The sequence below is a fragment of the Etheostoma spectabile genome, chromosome 4, assembly GCF_008692095.1.
Source record: "Etheostoma spectabile isolate EspeVRDwgs_2016 chromosome 4, UIUC_Espe_1.0, whole genome shotgun sequence".
NCBI lineage: Eukaryota > Metazoa > Chordata > Actinopteri > Perciformes > Percidae > Etheostoma > Etheostoma spectabile.
This window is the reverse complement of record NC_045736.1, coordinates 29,665,103-29,688,092: the sequence shown is the minus strand read 5'-3', so window position 1 is coordinate 29,688,092 and position 22,990 is coordinate 29,665,103. Positions and strand designations below refer to the sequence as shown.

Here is a 22,990-nt window from a genome sequence, read left to right as displayed (position 1 = left end):
AAAATAACTGTAAAACTAAAGTTAATAAGTTAATGTTATGTAGTGTTGAAAACGTCAAAATAAGTGACAACAAATTGAGCAATAACGTAAGAAAAAGTTGAAAAACATCGACAAAAAGCATCAACAAAAGTGTTGATTTTTCAATTTTGACTGGAAGACAACACAAGGGTTAAAAGTAAAAAAAACAAAAAAAAACATGACTAACCGAGCAACCGCATCACACTGCTTAGCTTTGTTCTCACAAGCAGAAACGGCTTATCCTCTGGAAGAATTCAACACTTATAATAAAAGGACATTTACTGGGAAAAATCAGAAGATTATGACACTACAAAAACATTCTAAGAGCATAACATCTGATCATAGAGCTGAGAGGCTGTGGCTCTCTTCTGCATACTCATCATCAGTGTTGTTACTGTACTTAAAGGTGCTGTAGGTAAGATTGCAAAGATCCAGGACTTAGCTTCGACAACTTATTCCGCCTAAGCCCCTCCCCCTACAAGGGAGAATGAATGTGTGAGCATGAGCAGTGATTGACAAGCAGTTAGACAGCCCCCCCGGCCCTGATTGGTGCATCTGAACAGGGAGCGGTGGATTTCTGCAATTCGCACTATAGGCTGTAGGTGGCGCCAGATGCGCTGGATTTTTTTTTTTTTTTTTATGACCTGCTTCATGTAGTTCTATTCGAACAAAGGTTCAGTTTCAGCAAAATATGACAGAGTTAGTTTAATATCTAACCTACTACACCTTTAAGTAGAATGTTCACATATCTGTACCGTACTTTGTTATTTAATAGTGTTGTCAATTAGACACGTTATCAACGGCGTTAACGCACACCCGTCAATGGCGCCGTCAATGTTTTTATCGTGGGATTAACGTTCTTTTTGGCCTTAGCAAACTTTGTATTTTTTTTTCCACATGCTGTTGCAACAACTAGTAACGTTAGAAAAAAACGTTTGGGCTTTGGAGCCGGCCAAAGAGTAGTAACGTAACATTTTGAGTGGATGGCGAGCGCGAGACGCCAAAATGGATCCCCTTTTCTGTTGATAAGAGCAATAAAATGAGAAAAAATAATGAGACAAAAAGAAATCAAGGGACACTTAGAATTGATAGAAATGTGCGATCAATAGCTAAAAAAGAAAATGAAATTCTGTGTCAGTTTTGTCTATGATAATGTTAGCCTTGTAATTTGTTGTTTAAGCATGTGTGAAAACCCAGAATATTATAACTTACTATAAGGATGCCCCAATAAACTTTATAAATTTTTATAATGAAGTACATTTAATATCGGAAACAGCAAACATGAGATTCTTTAAAACTTTGAGTCAAGGGATATTCTAAAAGGTGACTTTAGCTTCTACCAAAGCCATTTTCTGGTAAGATACTTGTACTTTTACTCAAGTATTGCTTTCAAGTACTCTATACAAGACTGTCCATCAGTCAGTTTATTTGGACGAGCAACAATTGCCGAGGATGTCCTCCCTGATATACTGTATATTTCCAACAGGTTACTGCACTCTTTAAAAACGCACTACAACATTGTTAGCTAATTATCAGCTCTTTTTTTATCATTTGGTGCTTCTGGTCAGCAGGTGTCAATGATTGTTACCGTGGAGAAAGAAAAAAAAAAGGGTAGGGAGTCACTTTTGTTGTTGTTGCTTAAAATAGATCTTTGCAGGAATTAAGATTAAAATATGAAAAAGGCCCCTGCTGCTGTAAACTGATACACCATGACAGTTCTGTGCTGAATTAGGAGAAGGCTATCTTTCTCAGAGGGATGTCCTAGATTCCACAGGCAAATAGGTTAGCACGGATCCGCATTGCTGTGCCTATAGTTAGACTCATGCACGCGTCACATGATGTTAAGTTTGCAGCCCGCGTGAAGGAAACAAGTAGACTCACCATGAGCACGGCATCGATCGAGTCCCTCTGTGCAATGGCCCACACCCCGACAGCTAAAACCCCAAAGTTTCCCCAAGCAAAGGAGGAGGGCAGCGACACCATACATCCCCTGCAGAAAACACACAATTCATACAGTCACACGTTAAGACTATAAGAGTATGAGACATGGAGGTGAAGGAGTAGGCCTGAAGAGAGCGCGTGCGTGGTGTCCTGTGTGTGTGTGTGTGTGTGTGTGTGTGTGTGTGTGTGTGTGTGTGTGTGTGTGTGGTGTGTGTGTGTGTGTGTGTGTGTGTGTGTGTGTGGTGTGTGTGTGTGTGTAAGAGAGTACAGAGTGAGGAGAGAAATTCCTCAAGTTTGTGAAAAACAAACCCTGGTCTCCCACTCACCATACTGTAAGCAGCCAGTGCACCAGGATATGGCTACAACAGAGAACAAAAGACAAAGTGTTAAGACCTTTTTTTTTTTTCTTTTTTTTTTTATACGTTCCCTGTGGTCTAGGACTCTTCCAATCCACAGACAATTTCAATGTTGACATCCATCAAGTATCAACTAAAAGCTCCAAACAGTCAGTGGCTCCAGCCTCTCCATAGTGAGGACTTCTTGTTTTTTTCTGTTTTATATCATTGGAAATGTGGATTTCTTGGGTTTTGGAAGTCGGTTGGACATTTGAAAGTGTCCCCTTAGACTATTAGGTTTTACATTGGAACCCCATGACCAAGCAATGAATGAGTAATTAGGCGAGGGGGGGGGGGGGAATGACTCAGAAAATGACTCATTTTCTTCAGTCCGAGTGACCCTTCAGCTACACATACACATCTCCTTTTCTGACTTTTCAACATTTCATGTAAGTTTTTGAGCATTGAAAAAAACGTTTTCAAACTGATTTTGAACCTTAGCCCAGCTACAAAAAAACAGCACAAAAATCATCATTCAATTCAATTCTTCTCCCTTTTAAATGGGCCGTGCCATGCAGGCATCAGCTCACTTATTATATGTTACTTATAGAAAAAAAGTGGAGAAATCAGAAGTCAATATGTGGCATGTGAGAAACATTTTCAGATTTTATATTTCCAGATCCATTGCCAAAATCACTGTATGTCAGTTTGTTGGATCTTCACAAATGGATCTTGTTAATATGGCATTTAATGAGCAGATGCATCACTATGTTTGTGATTCTTACATCCCATAATGTTATATAGTGATGCTGCCCATCACTGACACACATAACTGTGAAGTCTCTGATCTTTAAATGGACTTAAACAGCTCTTTAGAGGCTATATTCCACATAACTAAACTTTTCTTCTACCATTTAACCACAAAAACTAAACAATATACCACAATAAATGTACATTTGACTGGTTTATTGTGACATGGTTGCCACACAGAGGGATTACCAATGAGCAACAAGGTCGCCATCCTTAGCTAGAATCCCTGTGAGCAGGCTCCAACACTACAGTCAAGCAAAAACAGCAAACTCACCTTTAGATTTATGGCAGGGATTTCCATAACAGGTTTATTCGGTTCAAAGTAGATCTTTCTTTATCCGGTTCACTGCTTCAACTTGTTCTGGGGAATGGGGGGGTGAGGGGGGGGGGGGGGGGGGGTGCATGAAAAGCTGCGCAGATTGTTACAAACTTCTCCGTGAAACTCCACCTCCCTTCAGATCAGCCTGCAAACACAAACCATGTGACAGCAGCCTGACTGCCTCCCATGTGACTCCCATCCTCCTCCTCCCCCCCCCTGACAGGAAGAAACCACATGGCCATCAACGCTGTATGGAGCTGACTGGAATTGTGTTTCACACATTTGACTTCAATTGCACCACACTTTTATTTTTATTTTTATTTTTATTTTTATTTTTATTTTTATTTTTATTTTATTTTATTTTATTTTTTTGCACATACAGAAGAAAAAAAAAAGTATACATATTTATTTATTTATTTATTTTTATTTATATGTATATATGTAGTTTTTTTTCTGTTTATGCGCCTCTATTTTTGACTTTTAAATGCATACATACTGGCTATGTAACTAATTTTTGTTAATAAAATATAAAAAACACACCATATGGAACTAGAATTGTTTCTTATTACATGCGAGAAGATAAATGATCTGAGAGAAAAAGAAAAAAAATTGAGAGAAAAAGTGATGACACTGGTGGCAAAAAAACATTTTTTTATGAGAGAAAAATAAATAATTTGAGAGAAAAGGTTTTCATACCAATGGCAAAAAAAACATCTCTCTCAAAATGTTTTTTTAAACCCTCAAGTATATATTTTTTGCTGTCAGTGTGAAAAAAACAATTCTCAAAAAAAAGAAGTGTTTCTCTCAAAATGTAAAATCTCTCTCAAATGACTTTTTTAAACTCTCAAATGTATATTTTTTGTTATCAGTGTGAAAAAAAATTCTCTCAAAACGTTTTTCTTCTCGCTCTCAAAACCTAAGTCTTTGCTCTCGATTCAGTTCTTTGCTCTCATCTGATTTTTCCCTTAATGGGAAAATAGTGTCATGGGCGGGGCTACGTTCCTATTGGCCAGTCGGGTGAGCACCATCTTGTCTTGGAAGACCATCTGAATCATTACACCATTGTCATCCCCATAGATAGATAACTGGCAGCCAGCCCACTTCTTAATAAATACCTTTTATTTATCTAAGCACTTTTAACAGTCAAACTGAAACACTGGCACTGAGCTCCATGTATATATGACATTTTATATTTTGAAATACATTTTATACTGATCAATACGTTGCTATCTAAAAGTAGGCTACTGGGAAGAAAAAAAAAGCTATTTTAATTTTTGGTGCTTTTGCTAAATCAACTACTCAGAGAAATCAGTGGTCAATTCTGAGCAAAAGTTAGCTCCGGGTTAGTAAAGGGGTTGATAGCATATTCAGAATGATCCAATGAATTATTACAGAAGTCCTTTTTTTTTCTTCCATATTTTCTGTGTCAGAAAAGGTGGGACATTTGGAAATGTGATTATTTGCTTTCCCCATCCATCTTTTCAATGCTTTGTCATGCAGACAGAAATTGCATCTGTTTCAAATTTCAAAGCACACACACACACACACACACACACACACACACACACACAGACACACACAACCTCCCACCTCTGTCCGTTCTTACAAACAACCAAATAACCCAGAGTAAACCCAAAGGGTGTGTGATTTGTGATAGTTGGTGTGTATCAGTGTGATAAAACACATATACTGTATATAGATATTTATGTATATACACACGTCCTATATATATATATATATATATCCACACGCGCCAGTCCAACACATAGAGGAAGAAACTTCTTCAGTTTATGATAGAATGATGATGATGATGATGATGATCATCATCATCATCATTCTATCATAGAATAGAACACTTCATTTGAAAACGTCTCGGGTTACGTATGTAACCCTTGTTCCCCGAGATAGGGGAACTAGACACTGCGTCGGTTACGACACTTTGGGAAAAAACGCTCATAGTGTCATAACCGACGCAGTTCGAGTTCCCCTCGAAGGGGAACGTCTCTGGTTACGTATGTAACCCTTGTTCCCCGAGATAGGGGAACTAGACACTGCGTCGGTTACGACACTATGAGCGTTTTTTCCCATAGTGTCGTAACCGACGCAGTTCGAGTTCCCCTCGAAGGGGAACTCATGTATCGCTTCAGAAGCACCTGTATTCTTCCTCTCACCTGTAAATCATGTTCTCTCATCTACTCTCACCTGTTGTTATGTGACTATAGTCCCATCCTTTGGTAACATTATCGCAACCAAGCAAATCCATCCAGTTCTGGAAAAAGCTATCACGGGGACGTTGACTAATCCATAAGGTCAAGAAGTAAGTTGCGCACCAACACTCTTTATAAGTAACATGTACAAGCGATATCTACGTTCTCCTTTTCACTTTTCAAAAGGTACAAATTCATGAAATATTTGTCACTTCTGGGTCCTGCCACTGACATTCGCCCTCCTTGCCATTGTGAGTCGGAAATTACGTTTTGAAGCACTAATGACCTTTGAACTCACCGTAAGCCCCGGTGGATGAGGGCAGCAGCCAAAATCTTTAAAATGCTAATGTCGGACGCCTTTGCTGTGAGTTTCTTTTTTCTCCAGTTCTGGCTCATTCCTTTTGTGCTTGTTATTCCTTAAAGGAAATGATTCATTGTGTGCCTCAAGCATGGCAGGTGGCCTCTGTACTCCTGTTTTTTTTTTCTTTTCAGTGTGAACCCTGACCTCCTGCTGACCTCTGACCCCTGACTCAAGGTTTGTCTCTCTAATTGAAGTATTTATGCTGTCAAATGACCACATTTAGCAGCCCGAATACGCTCCGCTGAATGCATTTGTATGCATATGTGTGTCAAAATGAGATTGCAGAGGGACAAATGTGGGACTTGTTATTTAATTTGAGGTTAAAGGCTTTTAACCATCATAGGTGAAGCAATCCTTGGATGTAATTGCAAATAAAAGAGCCCTTCTGCATGCTGACCTGCTGGGACAGACTTGCCAAGTCCCATCATTTTTCATCCTATATTTATATACATTGGTATTAAGGCTGCACAACATGAGGAAAATATACGATAAAGTTGAATATTGCGTTTTTACTTGCGATTTATAAACAGATGTTAATGTGTGCTCAGTCTTGTATTTCTGCTGCTTTCAGTATTCTTCTAAAATACAACAAATTTCATGTTACATGTAACACAAATAAGAGGAAATCATTTCTAACCTTCTTTTATTGAACAATTGAGACCATTAGATTAAATAATAAAGGCACCACTAAAAAAGAAAGACATTTTAAAGTGTAACTTTCTACTGATATTTTCTCTCAACTAACACACGTGTATTGCGCCAGTTGATATTGCGACAACAATAAAAAAAAGATAGATTGTGCAGCTAATTGGCATCTATTTTCAATACTGTTCCTTTAATTATTTCCATTCTTTTATAATCTCTCAAGCTGCAGAGAGAAGTTGTTTACTCGTACATAGTCTCACATTGCCAGACCTTCCTCCACAGTGCTGTGGCGGAGGGTCTGGCTAGTCCACACAGGATGGGACAAAAACGTGCTCTGGTTTAGTGGCATTTCTTTAAACCAATCCCAATCCTCATGCAAAATAGCTTTGGAAAGGAACTTGTTTTGGTGGAACGTGTACGTTCAAAAGTTGTTTTAGTCGTGCAACAGAAAACTCAGATTGGACAGAGAGTCTAGCTAGCAACCTGGATTTACCCTGCAGAGATGAAGGACAAGAAGAAGGACATGGGGTTGAATTTTCCGGCGGCAACGGAACAATCCCGAAAGTGGAACGTTGTGGATATAGACTAACTCGTATGTAAATTGTTGCACCTGTGTTCTTTTCAGAGTTCCCTGATCTTGAAAAGTTGGGTTAAAATAGCAACTTTGGCAATTAATTACTTCAAGAAATTCTAAAGAAAGTGCCATTGTGGTGTTGTTGATGGGAATCTACAGCTGTGGGGATGTGGCTCTGTGTAATCCATCACTTGGCTGGCTGTTGGCCAGCTGGTTTCAAGAGGGCAGTCCACCGTCCGGAGCCCCCTGTCAGAGGGAACCATTACAAATACATCAGTACTGCTTTTATTCTGTAGCTGTTAATCAGGATGACACAATCCCAGTCCAACTGAGCTGCTGCTTAGGAAAGAAAAACGAGTGGTACTTTCTCCATCTCATCCATTATTGATAGCTTCTCTGAGAGCTGGCGTGTTTGGATCAGAGATGAGTGTCATTGCTGCTACGTGCTCTAATGTGATGTAAGGTTGGTGAAACTCTCACCAAAATTCAAACGAGGGTCTTTTTGTGGACGTACCCGAGTCAAACTTTCGTTTGAAAGCATAATTAGGACAGAAGCGCCACTTTTAAGATTTACCTTATTTTCGATTTTGCTCAAATGGCCTTTTGAATGGGAGAGCTGGGGGCTCTACTATAACAGCATCAAAATCAACACATCTATGCATGAACTCAGCATTGAGAACACTGCTTGTGTACACTGAGTTTACTAAAAAGAAGAGGTTTTGAACGACTTACTTTAGCTGTTGTTGTTTACGCTCTGCAATCAATCAATCTTCCAATGCGAATGAATGGACTCCATAGGAGGAAATGTCCTTATATGAAGCTCCTTTTTCAACTACAAGGTGAATATTGTGTTTCACTAACGACAAAACAACAAATTATCCGTGCATTTATATGGAACTAAGCTTTAGGAGCTTTCCATCTTTATGATTTTTGACAGGCTAGATGGACCGAGACTGGAAAACCAACGGCTACAGTGAGTTGTTAAGACCTTTCTTTTTAATAAACTCTGTGTACACTAACAATGTTCTCCATGCTGAGTTCCCGTGTAGAGCCCCTGGTGATACTTTGAGCAGAGTTTCATGTTGTGTCGAGCTTTCTTAGTGTTTTAAAAATAGTGATTTTGATGCTATCGCAGTAGAGCCCCTAGTTCTGCCATTCAAAAGACCATTTGACCAAAAATAATAATATGGTCAATCTTAAAAGTGGCGCTTGTGTCCTATTTCTGAACCACCAACCTTGCAATTGGCAGGCAACCGCTCTACCGCTGAGCCGCAGCCGCCCATTTCAGATGTTTATGAGTTGTTAGACTTTCTGTCGAAACTCCTCAGTGGTTTCATTCAATAAGTGATTCAATATTTCACAACCATTGCGAAAATTAGAGAAAAGTCCTAAAACTAGGACAAATACGTGTTGCTGAACTTTGTATTCTCTTCATTTTACTCTCATTCAGCTCATGACCTCCCAGATAATGTAGTATATATAAAGTAGTTCAAACTAATTTTTTCCTCAAGCAGCTACAGAACTAAAATGCTGCTTTCATATTGATGAATCAGGCTATTATAATAATATCTATTGCTATAGTTATAGGGCGGCTACAGGCCTAGACTGCTGGGGGACTTCCCATTATGGACTGAGCACATCTCTCTTCCTCCTTCTCTCCATCTGTATACAACCTCATCCCATTAATGCATGTTACTAACTCAACTTCTTCCCTTTCCCAGAGTCTTGAGCTCCATCGCCCCCGTAGTCTTGTGCTCTTCCGCCATGGTTCTGCTCGAGGTGTCTGCCTCGTAAAGGACGTTTTCCCTTGCCTCTGTTGCCTAGTGCTTGCTCTTGGTGGGAACTGTTGGGTTTCTGCAAATAACATCACAGAGTACGGCCTAGACCTGCTCTTTATGGAAAGCGCAGTGAGACAGCTGTTGTTGTGATTTAGCGATATATCAATAAAATTGAATTGAATTGAATTGAATAGGGTAAGGGTAGTCTATAGGCTATATGTACCCTATGTAATTTATTTGTTTTTTAGTCTTACGACACAACTGTTAAAGTTACTAATTTAAGGCCAAAGAAAAGACATCAAGTAATAAATCACAATCCCTGATATAGTTAAAGGTCAATGTTGCAGATGTAGACAGGTATATACCACAAGATGTTGATCCTAGCAAGTGTTTAATCATAAAACCAAAAGAGACAGATAAACACGATAGCTGGACAAAATTTGCTCAAGCACAGTATAAATAAAACATATATTAAGACATGTAAAAGGAAGGTCAAACAAGCATCTTTGTTTATCAGTCTACAGTTACGTACATTTGAAGAGAAGTGGCGTCAAGTTAACAAAAAAGCGTTGGCAATTCAAACACATTCATATTTACAATGCAGAACAGCAGGTTGGGTTCAAATCACATTTACAAATCATTTTTAAAAGCAAAATGTAGCAAAGAGCTCACACAGAAACTATTTTAATCTCATTTTAGAATAATTTCTGTGAGCGACAGCTTATCTGGCTCCATTTGAAGGATTCTGAACCAATAAATGCCAAAATATTTGGGACTCCAAGCATCAATGCAACACTAAAAATGAAGTGTAAACATTGTTGGACTTAGATCAGGAGGACAGAGACAATCAGGTGCAGGAAAAACTGTGAGAGACATTTGAAAAAAGGTTTCCCAAAACAAAATAAAATGTGCTTTTATTCTAAAACCAAACCAACAGTCACCCTTACTGTGGTGAGTATTAACACATAAGGTATGACAAGTTTACAGATTTGCCAGCCAAGTGAATCTTTTACAACAATTCAAAACATAAAAAAACATTTGTCATTGTGGACTGAGTGAGCTTTAAAAAGCCTTCTTTAAAGACATGTACATACGCGTCTGTAATGATGCTGTAGTGACCAAAACTGAATGAAAACTGATGTATCGATAAGTAAATAAGTGCTTAAAAGATGGTGATTTGCTGGCTCATCCCACAATGCAACAGTCAAAAAGTAAATCCAGTCGAGTCACCTGTTATTTTGTTTGAACTGACCAGATGCGGCGGCCATGTTGTTGTTTTTCATTGTGGAATCCGTTTAAAAAACCAGCAAGACGTCACCTTTTAGCACTTAGCTGCATGTTAGCGGTGTCATGTGATGTCTTGGCTGTTCTGCCAGAGTAGTCATGGGGACCTTTCCCCACTCCTCCTCCATCTTGTCCTCCAGGTCCTCTTCCTCAGATGGTGATGAAGCCTCCTTGGTCACTGTTGACTGACTCTGGCACCACACAGCGACCCCTCCTCCTGGTCACGCGACGCTTCCGGTGGAATTTAGCGTAACAACGGTACCCTGAAAGATCATAAAAAAAACCTGTTAGCTGTGTTGTGAGATACAGAAAGCTAAGGTGAATAAATCAGGAACTGCAAGTCAGCTTCATTTGCCGGGGATGAGGACACACACGAGGAATTTTTCTTTTGATCATCATTGCTCACAATGCGCTTACACATACAAAATAACCAAACAATTTATACACACTCATATATACATACTCTAAATAGAAACAATATAGAGGCAATAGTGCAATGAAGAGTGCAAAGTATGCAGGGGTAAATTGTGATAGTTATAATTTTAAATGTGGAGCATAGTGCAAAGAATGCTGGAATAAATAGTATTATGTTATTATATTACAATATATTAAATAATTTGATATTATTGAAAAAAATAAAATAAAATAAAGAATTAAAATTAGTTTTTGGATCACTTAGACAGCTAAGAATGTAAAAATCTACATATTGAAAGTGCAAGTCAGTCTGCCACTAGTTTGGGCCCCTACTGGTTACCAGTCAATGACTATTAAAACAGTAAGACTTGGGGGGGGGGGATGGCTAAAATACGTGAATTTGAATTTGATTTGACCACTTCAATATAAAAATATGAAAACTCTGTGTCATACATTAAAATACATAAATAGTCAGGGATGGCACAACATAGCTCAAAGACTTATTTCCATTGCCACCATGAGCTTAGCATCAATGGTTTTGAGTGAAGTATCTCGACAACTATTGGATAAATTCAAATAATAAAAAAGTCTATCATGCAGTCATACACTTTGGTCCAGACTGAAATATATCAACTACAAAATGGATTCCCATCAAATTGCAAATATTCAAATGTACTGTGATGTGGAAAAAGCCCAAAAAGTATGGTGGCCCTCAAAGCCCAATGCACTTTAAATTAAGAAATCAAATGCAAAAATCACAAAAATCACAAGCAATGAATAAACATCGTCACTAATTTCATGACACACAAAAACATCTGTTTGCAGACGAAGAAGACATGTCCTTTTTAATTCAATTCACAATTTTCACTCTGTGAATGTGTTAAATGTTGTTGCACAGACATTGAACACAGGCCTGAATTACACACATAAACATGTGTCCTCGTCAACCTGAATCACAGTGCGGCTTGCGCCCATCCAGGGGAACAACTGACAGGAAAAGTGACGGGAACAAGGACCGCCTCTGTACATGGCCTTTATAGACTTGACAAAGGCCTTTGACTCCATGGATTGTCAGGCACTGTGGAGCATACTATCAAGGTTTGGATGTTATGACAAATACATCTGTGTACTAAGGCTACTGCATGACAGCATCTCAGCCATAGTGCTCAGCAACATTAGCTCTGAACCTGAGCCATTTACTGTAGAAACTGGGGTCAAACAGAGATGTATCATTGCACCTATTTGCCATCAAATTCCATTCATTGCAGCCATACTCCACCTCACTGGCCAAGAGTTGCGACAGGGGATCTCAATAAAGGACTTTACAGGACTGACAGCAGGCTCTTCAACATTAACAGGTTCAAAGCCAAGAGCAAAGTCAAGAAAACCACCATCAGGGAGCTGTAATACGCCGATGATAACGCCATTGCAGCACACTCCCCTGAAGACCTCCAGGGCATCCTCAATGCCTTTTGCCAAGGCATACAGAGCCCTAGGGTTGGCCTTGGACATCAAGAAAACTCTCTTGATGGTTCTGTGTCAACCACAACCCAACCAACCATCACTCCAGCCCATCATCAAAGTGGATAACACCAATCTGGAAAGCTTGGACCACTTACCCTACCTTGGAAGCCTTCTCTCTTCCAAAGCCGATATAGAATCCGAGGTTAACCATCACCTGAGTTGTGTCAGCGGAGCCTATGCCAAACTCAGGACAAGACTCTTTGATGACTGAGACCTGAGGGCTCAAACCAAGCTCCTGGTTTACAGAGCTGTGATTCTCCAAACCCTGCTGTATGGAGGGGGATCCTGGACCACCTACAGCGGAAACCTGAGAGCCCTGGAACTATTCCATCAAGGAGACTTAAGAAATATCTTGAGGATCAACTGGGAAGACATATGTACAAACTCCAGCATTCTGAAGAAAACAAATCCTCCACCACCATCATAATGGAGCACCAACTCCGATGGACAGGCCGTGTCATCCGCATGCCCAGAAACCATCTCCCTAAGCAGAATCTGTACTCCCATTTAAAAGAAGGACTGCGAGCCCCCGGTGGGCCAAAGAAACGCTTCAAGAACAACATCAAGACCAGCCTGAAAAAGTTAAACATCACGTCCTGCGACTGGGAGGATCTTGTGTTGAACAGGGACTACTGGAGAAGAGCAGTGCATGAAGGTGCAGCACACCACGAAACAGAACTCCGCCGTGCCACAGAGGCAAAGCGGCAACACCGCAACAACAAAGAGAGAAAGGCTCCACCACCACACACCACTTTAATCGTACAATGCCCACATTGCAGCAGAATCTGTGGATCATGGTTTGGCCTTTACAGCCACCTGAGGATCCACAAATAAGATGAACCGACAGAGAGGACTCGTCATACTTGTCTCGAGTGACTGCCAAAGAAGATGCACACTAATGGAGAGATGTCAGAGTGAGGGGGCACTCCTTGGAAGGGCATCCCAAGCAGTTAGGAGTTTGGTGCCTTGCTCAAGGGCTCCTTGGTAGTGCCAAGGATGTGAACCTCTCCAGCTAGTAATCCAAGCTCTTTTGGTCCGTACTTGAACCAGGACCTTCCAGTTCCCAACCCAACTCCCTATGGACTGAGCTACTACCATCCCAGCATCACTGCAAGAAGAGCACCACAGAAACTGTTTCCAGGGGACATTAAAAAGTGATGCACCCTGCTGGGATACGCTAGACACGCTTGTGGCTCATTAAGTTATTGAAGTTGGCTACTGTCCTTGTAATCACAGGAGAAAATAATAAGCAAAGGCCAACGCTAGGTTAAGAGCAGGTATCTGCAACTATATCTGAAGCACAAAGATAAAATAAATAAACTAAAGTTAAATGTTAGCTCCCTTCCATTTTGTCTATGGGGCTTCATCCGCCTGCCCGGGTTCAAACCTGTATCTCTACTGAGCCATACACAGTTCTTCTCACTCACCTTCCTCACACATGCAGTCATCGTAGCATTTGTTGTTGAGGCCTCTGTTGTGAGTTTTACACTCGTGTTGTCTCAAGTCACAACAAGAACCTTTAAAGGAACAAGCACATTGCATTCAACAACCAAACACGTGAGACATTGCCATGTAGATGATTCATGTGAAATATACAAAAACGAGGAAAAAAATTGAAATAACTTGTTTAATTTATTTTTAAGTTTTAAAAAATACCTAAGATATTTTTCACTGAACATTAAAGGACAATTCCGGCACAAAACCAAATAGGGGTTAATAACATATGTTTACCGAGTCAATTATTCTCTGGACAGTTTATTAAAAAGATAATTCATAAGAAAGTACTGTTCACGTGAACAGGCAGGCGCCATCTTGGAAAAGAGGCATGACCTGTTGGACGGCAAACGCCGTGCAATCTATCTTTTTAATAAACTGTCTGTACTCTTACAAAATTCTCATTGCTTCGGTTTACATGTAGGGACCCTTATTATGCTACCGTTGAAATGTGGTGCTATTTTGAGCCTTGTTAGTGGTATGAAATAGGGATTTACCCTACGCCCTGAAAGCTACCGTTAGCAGCTAGCGACCGGTTAGCGGTAGGTTGGGTCAAGCTACAGACACGTTCGATCAGCATAAAAACAGATCCTAGAGAACGATTGACTCGGTACACACATGTTATTAACCCCTAGGTTCATTTTGCGCCGAAATTGTCCTATAAGCTATAGTGCGTAGTTTCTGTCGCCCCCCCTTAACGAATTTTAACCACTGTTGTTGCATCCACATGACACAAGCCTTCCATAATCCCGCTCCACCACCGCCCCTCCTCCACGTTACTTGGAGCCAGGGAGGACACGGAGGATTAAAAAACACCTAATGGACTCTTTTAGAAGAGGTAATTATCTTGACTCGAGTTTCTGCGTGCAAAAGTTGCCGGACGACACCATGTTCTAAACATAGCCCTAGTGAGGAAAACAGAGAGAGTTTGGTGGAGCTGATAGTCTAAAGTAGCTTTATATCAACTCATTTGGCTATGAATGTAACAGACGTTAATAACGTAATTACGGGTGGTCACCCTAGACGTTATGCACTAAATCGTTAAAAGGCCCAACAGACAATGCATACTGTTACAAATAAATTCTGGTATGGTAAAGCAACAATATAGAGTAAGTATTTAACCTTAAAATAACAGCTTCAAATCATTGGTATGCTACATTGACTTTATCATTCCCATTGCGCCCTCCCTTGCATTGTACATTGCATTGCATCAGAATGGCATGTAAATGCAAAGACTGACCTGGGAGACAGTCCAGGTGGTGGTCACATGGCTCGATGGCGTCAGCGTCTACAGTCACATTTCCACTGCTGAGGTTCTTACTCCGCCTCTTGTCTGCAGCAGAATAAAAAATAAATGACGAGAGCAGCTTGATACTGAAGGCGTCTGATCAATACACAGCCTCAACCCAACAGATCGATTGACTTCAGGTTCATTCAGTTACAACATTTTGCTTTAATGTCAGGTGCAAATATATCCTAGTAAAGCCATTTAAATTTGTAAAATAATGCTTTTCACTTGTCTCATATATTACAATTTCAACATCTATTGTAGGAAGCAATAATCTCATACCACAAATGGAGAGAAACTATGGGGGTACTCGGGCAAAAAGTCATGGTTACGTTGTTTTTTGGATAGTCCAGTTTTCATTGGCTTCTTTGCTTTATATAAAGTGGCATTAATGTGCGATAACAAAGCCAATGAGTTCAAATACCACCAGCTGTACTTGGTATTTAGATATTGAATGTCTGTGTGGTTTTGAGCCATCTCTAGCATGACACTAGGGATGGCTACTGAAATATCTCAACTACTGGGTTGATTGGTATAATGGAAGACTTTCATGGTCACCAGAGGAGAAAGCCTACAGACTTTGGGAACCCCACAATGAGCTTGACATTTGTAGTTTTGAGTGAAATATCTCAAATATTGGATAGATTGAACTTAAAAGTTCTGTCGTGCAGTCAACTACTTTGGTCCAGACTAAAATATCTCAATCACATTTCAAGGGCCCCTTACTATTGACATTCCATTGTCATTCTATTGTCATAGTTAGCATGTTAGCATGCTGATAACAGGCATTTCTTTTAAAGCCCAATGTGCCTGAGTACAGCCTGATCTGCTACCCTGGCTGTAGAGTCTGTCTTTTAAATTTGAATGTATTAAAATAATCTGGTCCAATAAGGATTGGAGTTTGATTCGGAATATGTCCACCAACCCTGTCTTGAAATCAGAGTCTTTTATGAGCACATGTTCACAATTACAGCTAATCACTAACCTTTCTTCCTGGAGGACGGCCAGGTGTCCACAGGTTTCATGTCCTCGTAGTCGGTCCAATCAAAAAGCGCCATGTCCAACGTTGGCATCACCTCTCCTTGTCCTTTTCCTTTTCCAGTCCTCTGAGAAAAAAGGAAATGTAACATGAAGTGAACCGTTATATTTTCTGTGGATTTCAGTGGGAACATTTGATTGAATCACACTCTGTATAAGAAGAATCCAAACAGGAGAGCTCAAACACGCTGATATGCGGATCTGTAAACACCTAATCCCATCTTCAATTAGTTTCAGCATGCTGTGAATGGGAATATTTAAAACATATTTTTTATTTATCTATTCAAAGACAACTGTGAATAAGAAGATTCGTATTAAAAATGAACACTATACTGCACAATGCTGCTTAAGAGAATACAGTGAATTTTGTCTTCTCAGATTAATGTTCAGTTACTTAAATTGCACTCACCACAGCAGCGGATGACTGAGGTTTGATTTGTCGACTGTCTATTAATACTACAGGTTAACACGTCCAGGGTGTTCTTAATGAAACACATCGGACTCGAGCTGTGACGAGCAGCGGTAATGACTCATAAAACGCCCTCACAGAGCCAACGGAGACAGAAGCAGAGCTTTAAAAACCAATCGATTGGAAACCAATCAGAGAACATGACTGCCCACGGACTGGAATACAAATATAAGTGATGTATCACATCATTTGTGTTGCTAAAAGATATTACAACATACAGCAACATACAGTTCATTACACACAACCGCAGGCTTTATGTATCTCCGTTAAGAGCAGCAGGCAGCTAACGCAGCATGCAAGTGGTTGTGGGTGGACATTTTATAATTCCTGTGTTGTATGGGGGATTTTAGTTTTTTAAGATGTTTCAATGCATGCACTGTTTTAAAGTCAGCCATTTTTTTTTGGTAAAAGCGTCACAGCATTGTCTTTCAAAGGTACTCTTAAAAGTAATTTCTTACATTACTCTGTTACCTCCCTTTAAATGTAAGTAGTTTGCTAAGATTCTGAGAGTATTTCTTTCCCTATTTAAATGTAAATGCGTTTACTTTTAGGATAGCAGTAGGTTTGTGCTGCCAATGTTGCCAGTGTTATATATGTACAGTATATATATATATTTCATCAGACGAACAAATCTCAAAAACCTCTATTTTCCTAAGAATCAAAGCTCCATTCTAAGACATATAAAGCTAATGAAGAAATGTATGTTCCCCAGAGAATAAACAATTGATCTTATATCTCTAATTGATGACTTTGCTATAAAACAAAAGTCCTCTGAGGATTACGTATGCATAACTTTCTGCAATAAAAGCCATGCAACTCTTCCTCACACAGAGGAAGCAAAACAGAAATGTTGGACGGTATAATTAAGTCAGCAGGACTTTGAGGAATACTCGGTCCACAAAAGACATCCATCAAAAAATAAGTATCAACCTCTCCATAGAAACAGATCCATATTTACTCCCTTTCACACTCAGGAAAGAAACCTATATGGAAACATCAATTAGATTAATTGCAGAGGGCTAACTGCTTTTGCTTGGCTGCTCAATAAAGCATCAACAGAAGATCGAAGATTAATTAAGAAGCGCCGACGCATGCTCGAGCCTCCGAAGATGTGGTTCAGGAGCGGCTTTTTTTTCTGTGGTCTAATAATATTTGCTCTTATGGTTAAGAGACACAGATTCCTGGAATCACAGATATCTTGAAAAATGAAAGCTTGCAGACATCAAACATAGAGACCGACTGACCAGTCACACAAATCCACCATAACTTCATCTAAAACTTCAAATGCAAATGTACATTTCACTCTTGCAAGAAATGGTTTCTGAATGTAAGACCTCACCAGTAAAATGACAGCACTAGTTATTTGGTTCATCACCTAAAATGACGTCTGTTTACGGTTTTCTAACCATTGATTTTCAGTCATTATTTGTAAGAAGAAGCCTGTTCTTACAAATAATGACTGAAAAACAATGGTGGAACTGGGGGGGATGTCGTTATAGGACCAAATAAGTTCAGGAGACCTGGGTGGACAAAGTTTTTATTTTAACCCCAGAGATCTCGGTTCACATCCTGTCTCCTTTTAACAATGACCACAATTTAGTTGCATAAAGTTAACCCTTGTGTTGTCTTCCCATCGACCTGTAACTTTGTGTTTTTCTGGGCCGAAATTTTGACAATGTGAAGTTTTTTTCCTACACATTTGTCAATGTTTTTGTAGATTTCTTTTCCCAATTTTTTTGTCACTTTTATTATGTTTTTGTAGTTTGCTTTAACAAGTTTTTTTTTCTTACATTTACCAATTTTTTTATCACTTCTTTTTAACAAGTTTTTGTCATCTTTGGCGATTTTTCCGATTTTGTTTGGTCACTTTTTTCAGCGTTTTAAAAAAATGTATGTTTTTGTTGAATTTTTCCTGCATTTTTGAAGCTTTTTACAACATCCTTTGGTCATAGTTCTGTTAAATTGAAGGTGGAAAGGCCCAATATAATTCTTTTGTAAAGCGGGTCAATTTGACCCTGAGGACAACAGGAGGGTTAACTAATCTTTAACAATAGGGGATGCAGATCTGAAACTTCCATATGACTGAAAACAATGTAATTCTGCAGATGGGGACACCAGATCAGAAAAACACTCATGATGGTTGTTTTCAATGGCAACGACAAACTTGCCACTTCCTGAAGGATTTGTCAATTGTTTGTATTTGCAAGCACTACCCACATTTGTAGTACTGCAAAACCATGGATGGCCCCTAATATGTCTGGAATGACTTCGTGGCTATGGTTACGAAGCCTGATTTGAAAGAAACTGCAAACCAAAAAAGTGGAAGAATCAAGTGAATATATGCTTACAACGGGAAATATAACAAGAGAGAGCCCCAAACCCCATTTAAACTCATCATTAAATTCAATTCCCAGCTTTACTCTTTTACGCTGCTCCATCCTGCCAAAGAACCATCACATTAGCTCTTGAGAGTTAAAGGTCCCATATTGTAAAATGTGACTTGGTTGAGGTACTTTATAAATACTGGGACGGTATCGAAATGCTCAATCAATGAAAAAAAGCACAGAACTGTACTTTTCAAACAAACTTTTGTACTGTTGGGATTTCACAACGATACTATATGAAAGTATGAAGTCCTGCTAGAGTGCTGTTACAGTCATTCCCCAGCTGCAATGACGGTGCAGAGACTCTGAGAGAGTAGTTGCAAAAGACCCTGAAATGCTGACCAATCAGAGCGGACTTGGCTTTTTCAGGAGATGGCCTTAAAAAGAAAAATGCTAAGATGGAGTGCTTCCGACAGAGGGTGAATACACGTTTATTCAGACACACGGTATGTGAAAATAATGTGTTTTTTGAACATTAAAGCATGTAAACATTTCCCAGGTGAATCCCAAAATACAAGTATGAACCTGAAAATGAGCATAACATGGGGCCTTTGAGTTGCCTTTCAAAAAAGTTGTGGTGACAGGGACAACAGATGAAAATTTGCCTTCTAATTTATTTAATTTAGTTATTATTTTTCCTTTTAATCAATGAGAATAGGCTCTGTCCAATAAGCTAATCAAATTAGAACGCTCAGTATTTCTGTTAAAGCTCATCTCAGTCAGGTTGAACAATGTCTGAAAATTGTATTCCAAATCACTTGATTTTAGAAGCGTCTTCAGTTTTAACTGAGTTGTTATTTTTACTCGTGTTTCTTTTTGAATTTTGGGATTTTTCTGTACAGCACTTTGGTCAACTTTGGTTGTTTTTAAAACGCTTAATAAATAAAGTTGGATTGGACTGGATTTCACCTGTTAAATATTATCATTGGTTTTAGTACAGTAGCTGGAGCTTCCCTTATGCTGGATGAGGTCACATTGGGATTAATAAACAGAACTGAAGAATCCTTTCAGAAGACGTTCTTCAACCAAAACTCCGGCCAAGTGGTTCCGTTTCTCAAATCATTCCTCCTGATTAAACACCTTAGATTAAATATAATCCGTGAATTTATTTCCCAGCAGCAACTTTACTGTGTTGACTTGACCAGCACTAAAACTGAAATAAAAACGGAGGCAGATATTTCCTCATATTTCGCCCTACAAGCTGTTGGGTGTTTGCACCAGCAGCTGTGACAAATGCAAAAGCTTTCATGAAATGGGCGCTGGATCAGTATCTATTGACATCAGGTTCCATCTTTTCTTAAAGAGTCTCATTTGTAACGGCTCCAAGATCGAAGGAGGCTCGATAAAACACGGGTTGTTTTTTTCCTTCCCTTATAAGTGCTGTTTATGCATACTGTTGAAGCATCAGGCTGGGTGAGCGTGACAGGTGGTGAGCGAAACCCCACGCGTGATTCTTCAGTGCATGCGCCCACAGTCGGACACGAAAAAGACTCTCCGTGCTCACATACATTTTATCCTGCCATGGTATTAATAAAGGAACATGGAGGTTGTTACAGAAAATATGCTGCTGGACTCTGAACAGTATGATTTTGATCCCAGAGGCGTAGTTTTTATTATACAGGGTCATATCTATCATACGTGCTGTGACCGAGGGCCAGTGAGTTTGGCCTGCTGGAGGATATTTATCACAAGACCCACTTTCAGGTTCACGCTGTGGTGTGTATCATTTCCAAGACGAACTATGTGGTTTGCGGCAGAAAAACGGCAGTAATGGGGGAACCACACCGGAACCACGCTGAGGCACAACAGACGCAGCCTTTGATAAGCCCTTGGGTTTCGTCGGGGTTACCTGGGGTTTGGTGGAGGCCGGCGGCAGCGTTGGGGGATGCTCGTTCATCACCGTGGTAACCATGGAGGAGCCAGAGCCAAAGACGGCGACGATGGGGGAGGGGGACTCACTGGGTGGGGTCAGGCTGAGGGAGGGGGAGGCGGCAGAGGAGGAGGAGGAGAAGGGAGGATCCTCGAACAGATCTCTGTCCCTGAACGCAGAGCTCAACTCAGGATCTGGAAGAAACCCTGGACGGACAGAAAGAGACAGTTCTGATGTGTTATGGCTTGTTTGGTTTGTTTTCTTTTTTGTCTGCTTGCAATGGATTTGTAGATGTTTAAAATTCTCAATTTTCTGAGCACTTTCAGGACTTCTCACCAATGTCAGTTTAAAACGTGAAAATTACAATTTAAAGATACAAAATTGGGCGAACTTCATGTGCTAAGGAAGATTTTGTGATATGATCCAAAGCTACATGGGACAAGGTTAGAGTGTTGTGTCAAAGACAACTTTTTGCTTCATCAGTCCAGGTTTTCAGATATCTACTACTAGTGCTGCCACCATTTCAGTGCAGTGGCGCTGGATAGAATTTCCTGTGTGGTGCTCATTGAAAAGTCACATTTTCCAAAATGCAACTGGGAGTTGACATGCAGGACATTGTTAATGGATAGAATTGTATCATTACATCTGCATCTGCATTCATTTAATTATTTACAGCTCACCTTTTCCATGCCGTTCCTTGTCACGACGACTCCCTTGTCTCCTGTGCTCAAAATGGTGTCCATGCCCATTCCCGTGTCCATGCCCCCTTCCTTTGCGTGTCCCCAGAAGCTGGTTTTCCCTGGTCTGGGACGGACTCTTCATACTCATTCGAGCTCTGTCTCTGTCCCTGCCCGGGCCCATCTCCAGCCTCACCGGGCTCAAACTCTCCAGGCCCGTCTCATCGTCCTCAGGCCTGGCCAGCGGGTGCAGGGGCCTATGTGACAGCAGCCCTGCTCCACCTTTGGCCGCGCTGGCCCCCCGGCCCCTGTGCCCTCCACGGTCCCTGCTGTAACGGTGGCCCTGTAGACCTTGCAGAGGGTGCTGCAGGGCGTTGCTGCCACCTGCTGAGGTCTGTCTCCTCTTGCCGTGAGGAGATCCAGGCTCAGCGCTGTGGGACAGTGTCAGGGTGGCAAACAAGAACGCCAGGAGTAGACTCCAGGAGAGAGCCATTGTCTGAGCAGCAAACCTCCACCTGCTGGAAATAGGAAATACCAATTCTAAATACAACACACATTCTGCTTGTAATTAGACTTTAGGCAGATTAGATCATACAAAACATCCTGGCGGGCTTATCCTGAGTGAACTCTGTTATTGCCTGTTTTAATGTAAAGCAGCTAAAGAATGACAGGTAAAGAGGGAGAAAGAAAGGGGATGACGCACAGCAAAGGGCAAAGTGTGGGGTGGCCGTGGCGCGGAGATAGAGAACCATGACTTTGGCGGCTCAGTCCCAAGCTCTTCTCTAGGTGAGAAAATGTAAGACTATTGTCTGTGGAAAGTTAATCTGAAGAGGTGTGTATTGATTGGTGTTTTGAACGTGTCCAGGTCAGTTCACATCCGTGACTATGTGTATGGGTTGGGAATTCCAGAGGGAGGGGGCTGCAGTGGTGAAAGCTCAGTCACCCCAGGTACGGTGCTTGGTCCTGAGTGGTGTGGAGGAGAGGTTTGCATCAGAGGAGCGGAGGTTACGGGGGGGGGGGGGGGGGGGGGGGGGGGGGGGGGGGGGGGGGGGGGGGGGGGGGGGGGGGGGGGGGGGGATTGTGGCAGTGGAGCAGGTCTGTGAGGTAGGCAGGAGCCTTTATGGATGAGGAGGACTGGGAGCCAGTGGAGGTTCTGACGGGAGTGATGTGATCACGGGAACGGGTGTGTGTGAGGAGACGGGCAGCAGAGGTTTGGATATATTGGAGTTTATTTAACCCTTGTGTTGTCTTCCCATCAAAAATTGAAAATAAACACTTTTGTTTTGCTTTTTAATCGTTTTTGTCTTTGTCTCACTTTTTTTACATTTAACATTACCTAACACTAACTTATTAACTTTAGTTTAGTTATTTTTACAATTTATGGTCAATAAACCTAATTTATTGGAAATTATACCTAATGTTTGAGTTAGAAAAGCAGAGATTAGGAATTATTTAATCACAGACTGGAATACGTCAACTGTTACTCAATACAATTTCTAATATTGTTTATTTTTTTCAAATGCTATAAAATTCAATAAGACACCCCAAAATTAATGAAAG

General features: G+C 40.5%; 2 protein-coding genes and 1 long non-coding RNA gene across 4 annotated transcripts in view; 1 reads left to right on the top strand and 2 right to left on the bottom strand.

Moving 5' to 3' along the window:
* agtrap (angiotensin II receptor-associated protein) overlaps window positions 1-3,471 on the bottom strand; it is an 11,021-nt gene extending 7,550 nt beyond the window's left edge. For both annotated transcript variants that reach the window (XM_032513665.1, XM_032513666.1), the window contains exons 1-3: window positions 3,379-3,471; window positions 2,286-2,319; window positions 1,900-2,008 (exon numbers count right to left, since the gene is read on the bottom strand). In XM_032513665.1, coding sequence (XP_032369556.1) covers window positions 1,900-2,001 — 102 coding nt within the window. In that variant the 5' untranslated portion in view covers window positions 2,002-2,008; window positions 2,286-2,319; window positions 3,379-3,471. The remainder of the gene's footprint in view (window positions 1-1,899; window positions 2,009-2,285; window positions 2,320-3,378) is intronic.
* Window positions 3,472-9,417: 5,946 nt separating this feature from the next.
* On the bottom strand, window positions 9,418-21,948 carry LOC116687923 (draxin-A; the record flags this gene model as incomplete). The annotated part of the gene is given in 6 exon segments (XM_032513657.1): window positions 9,418-10,535; window positions 13,638-13,727; window positions 14,945-15,037; window positions 15,978-16,098; window positions 20,733-20,959; window positions 21,434-21,948. Coding segments are annotated over 6 exon segments (1,159 nt in total), but the record flags the coding sequence as incomplete, so codon positions are not given.
* Window positions 14,418-22,990, top strand: part of LOC116687932 (uncharacterized) — an 18,819-nt gene continuing 10,246 nt past the window's right edge. Inside the window, exon 1 of the long non-coding RNA XR_004331662.1 lies at window positions 14,418-14,594. This is a non-coding gene — a long non-coding RNA (uncharacterized LOC116687932). The remainder of the gene's footprint in view (window positions 14,595-22,990) is intronic.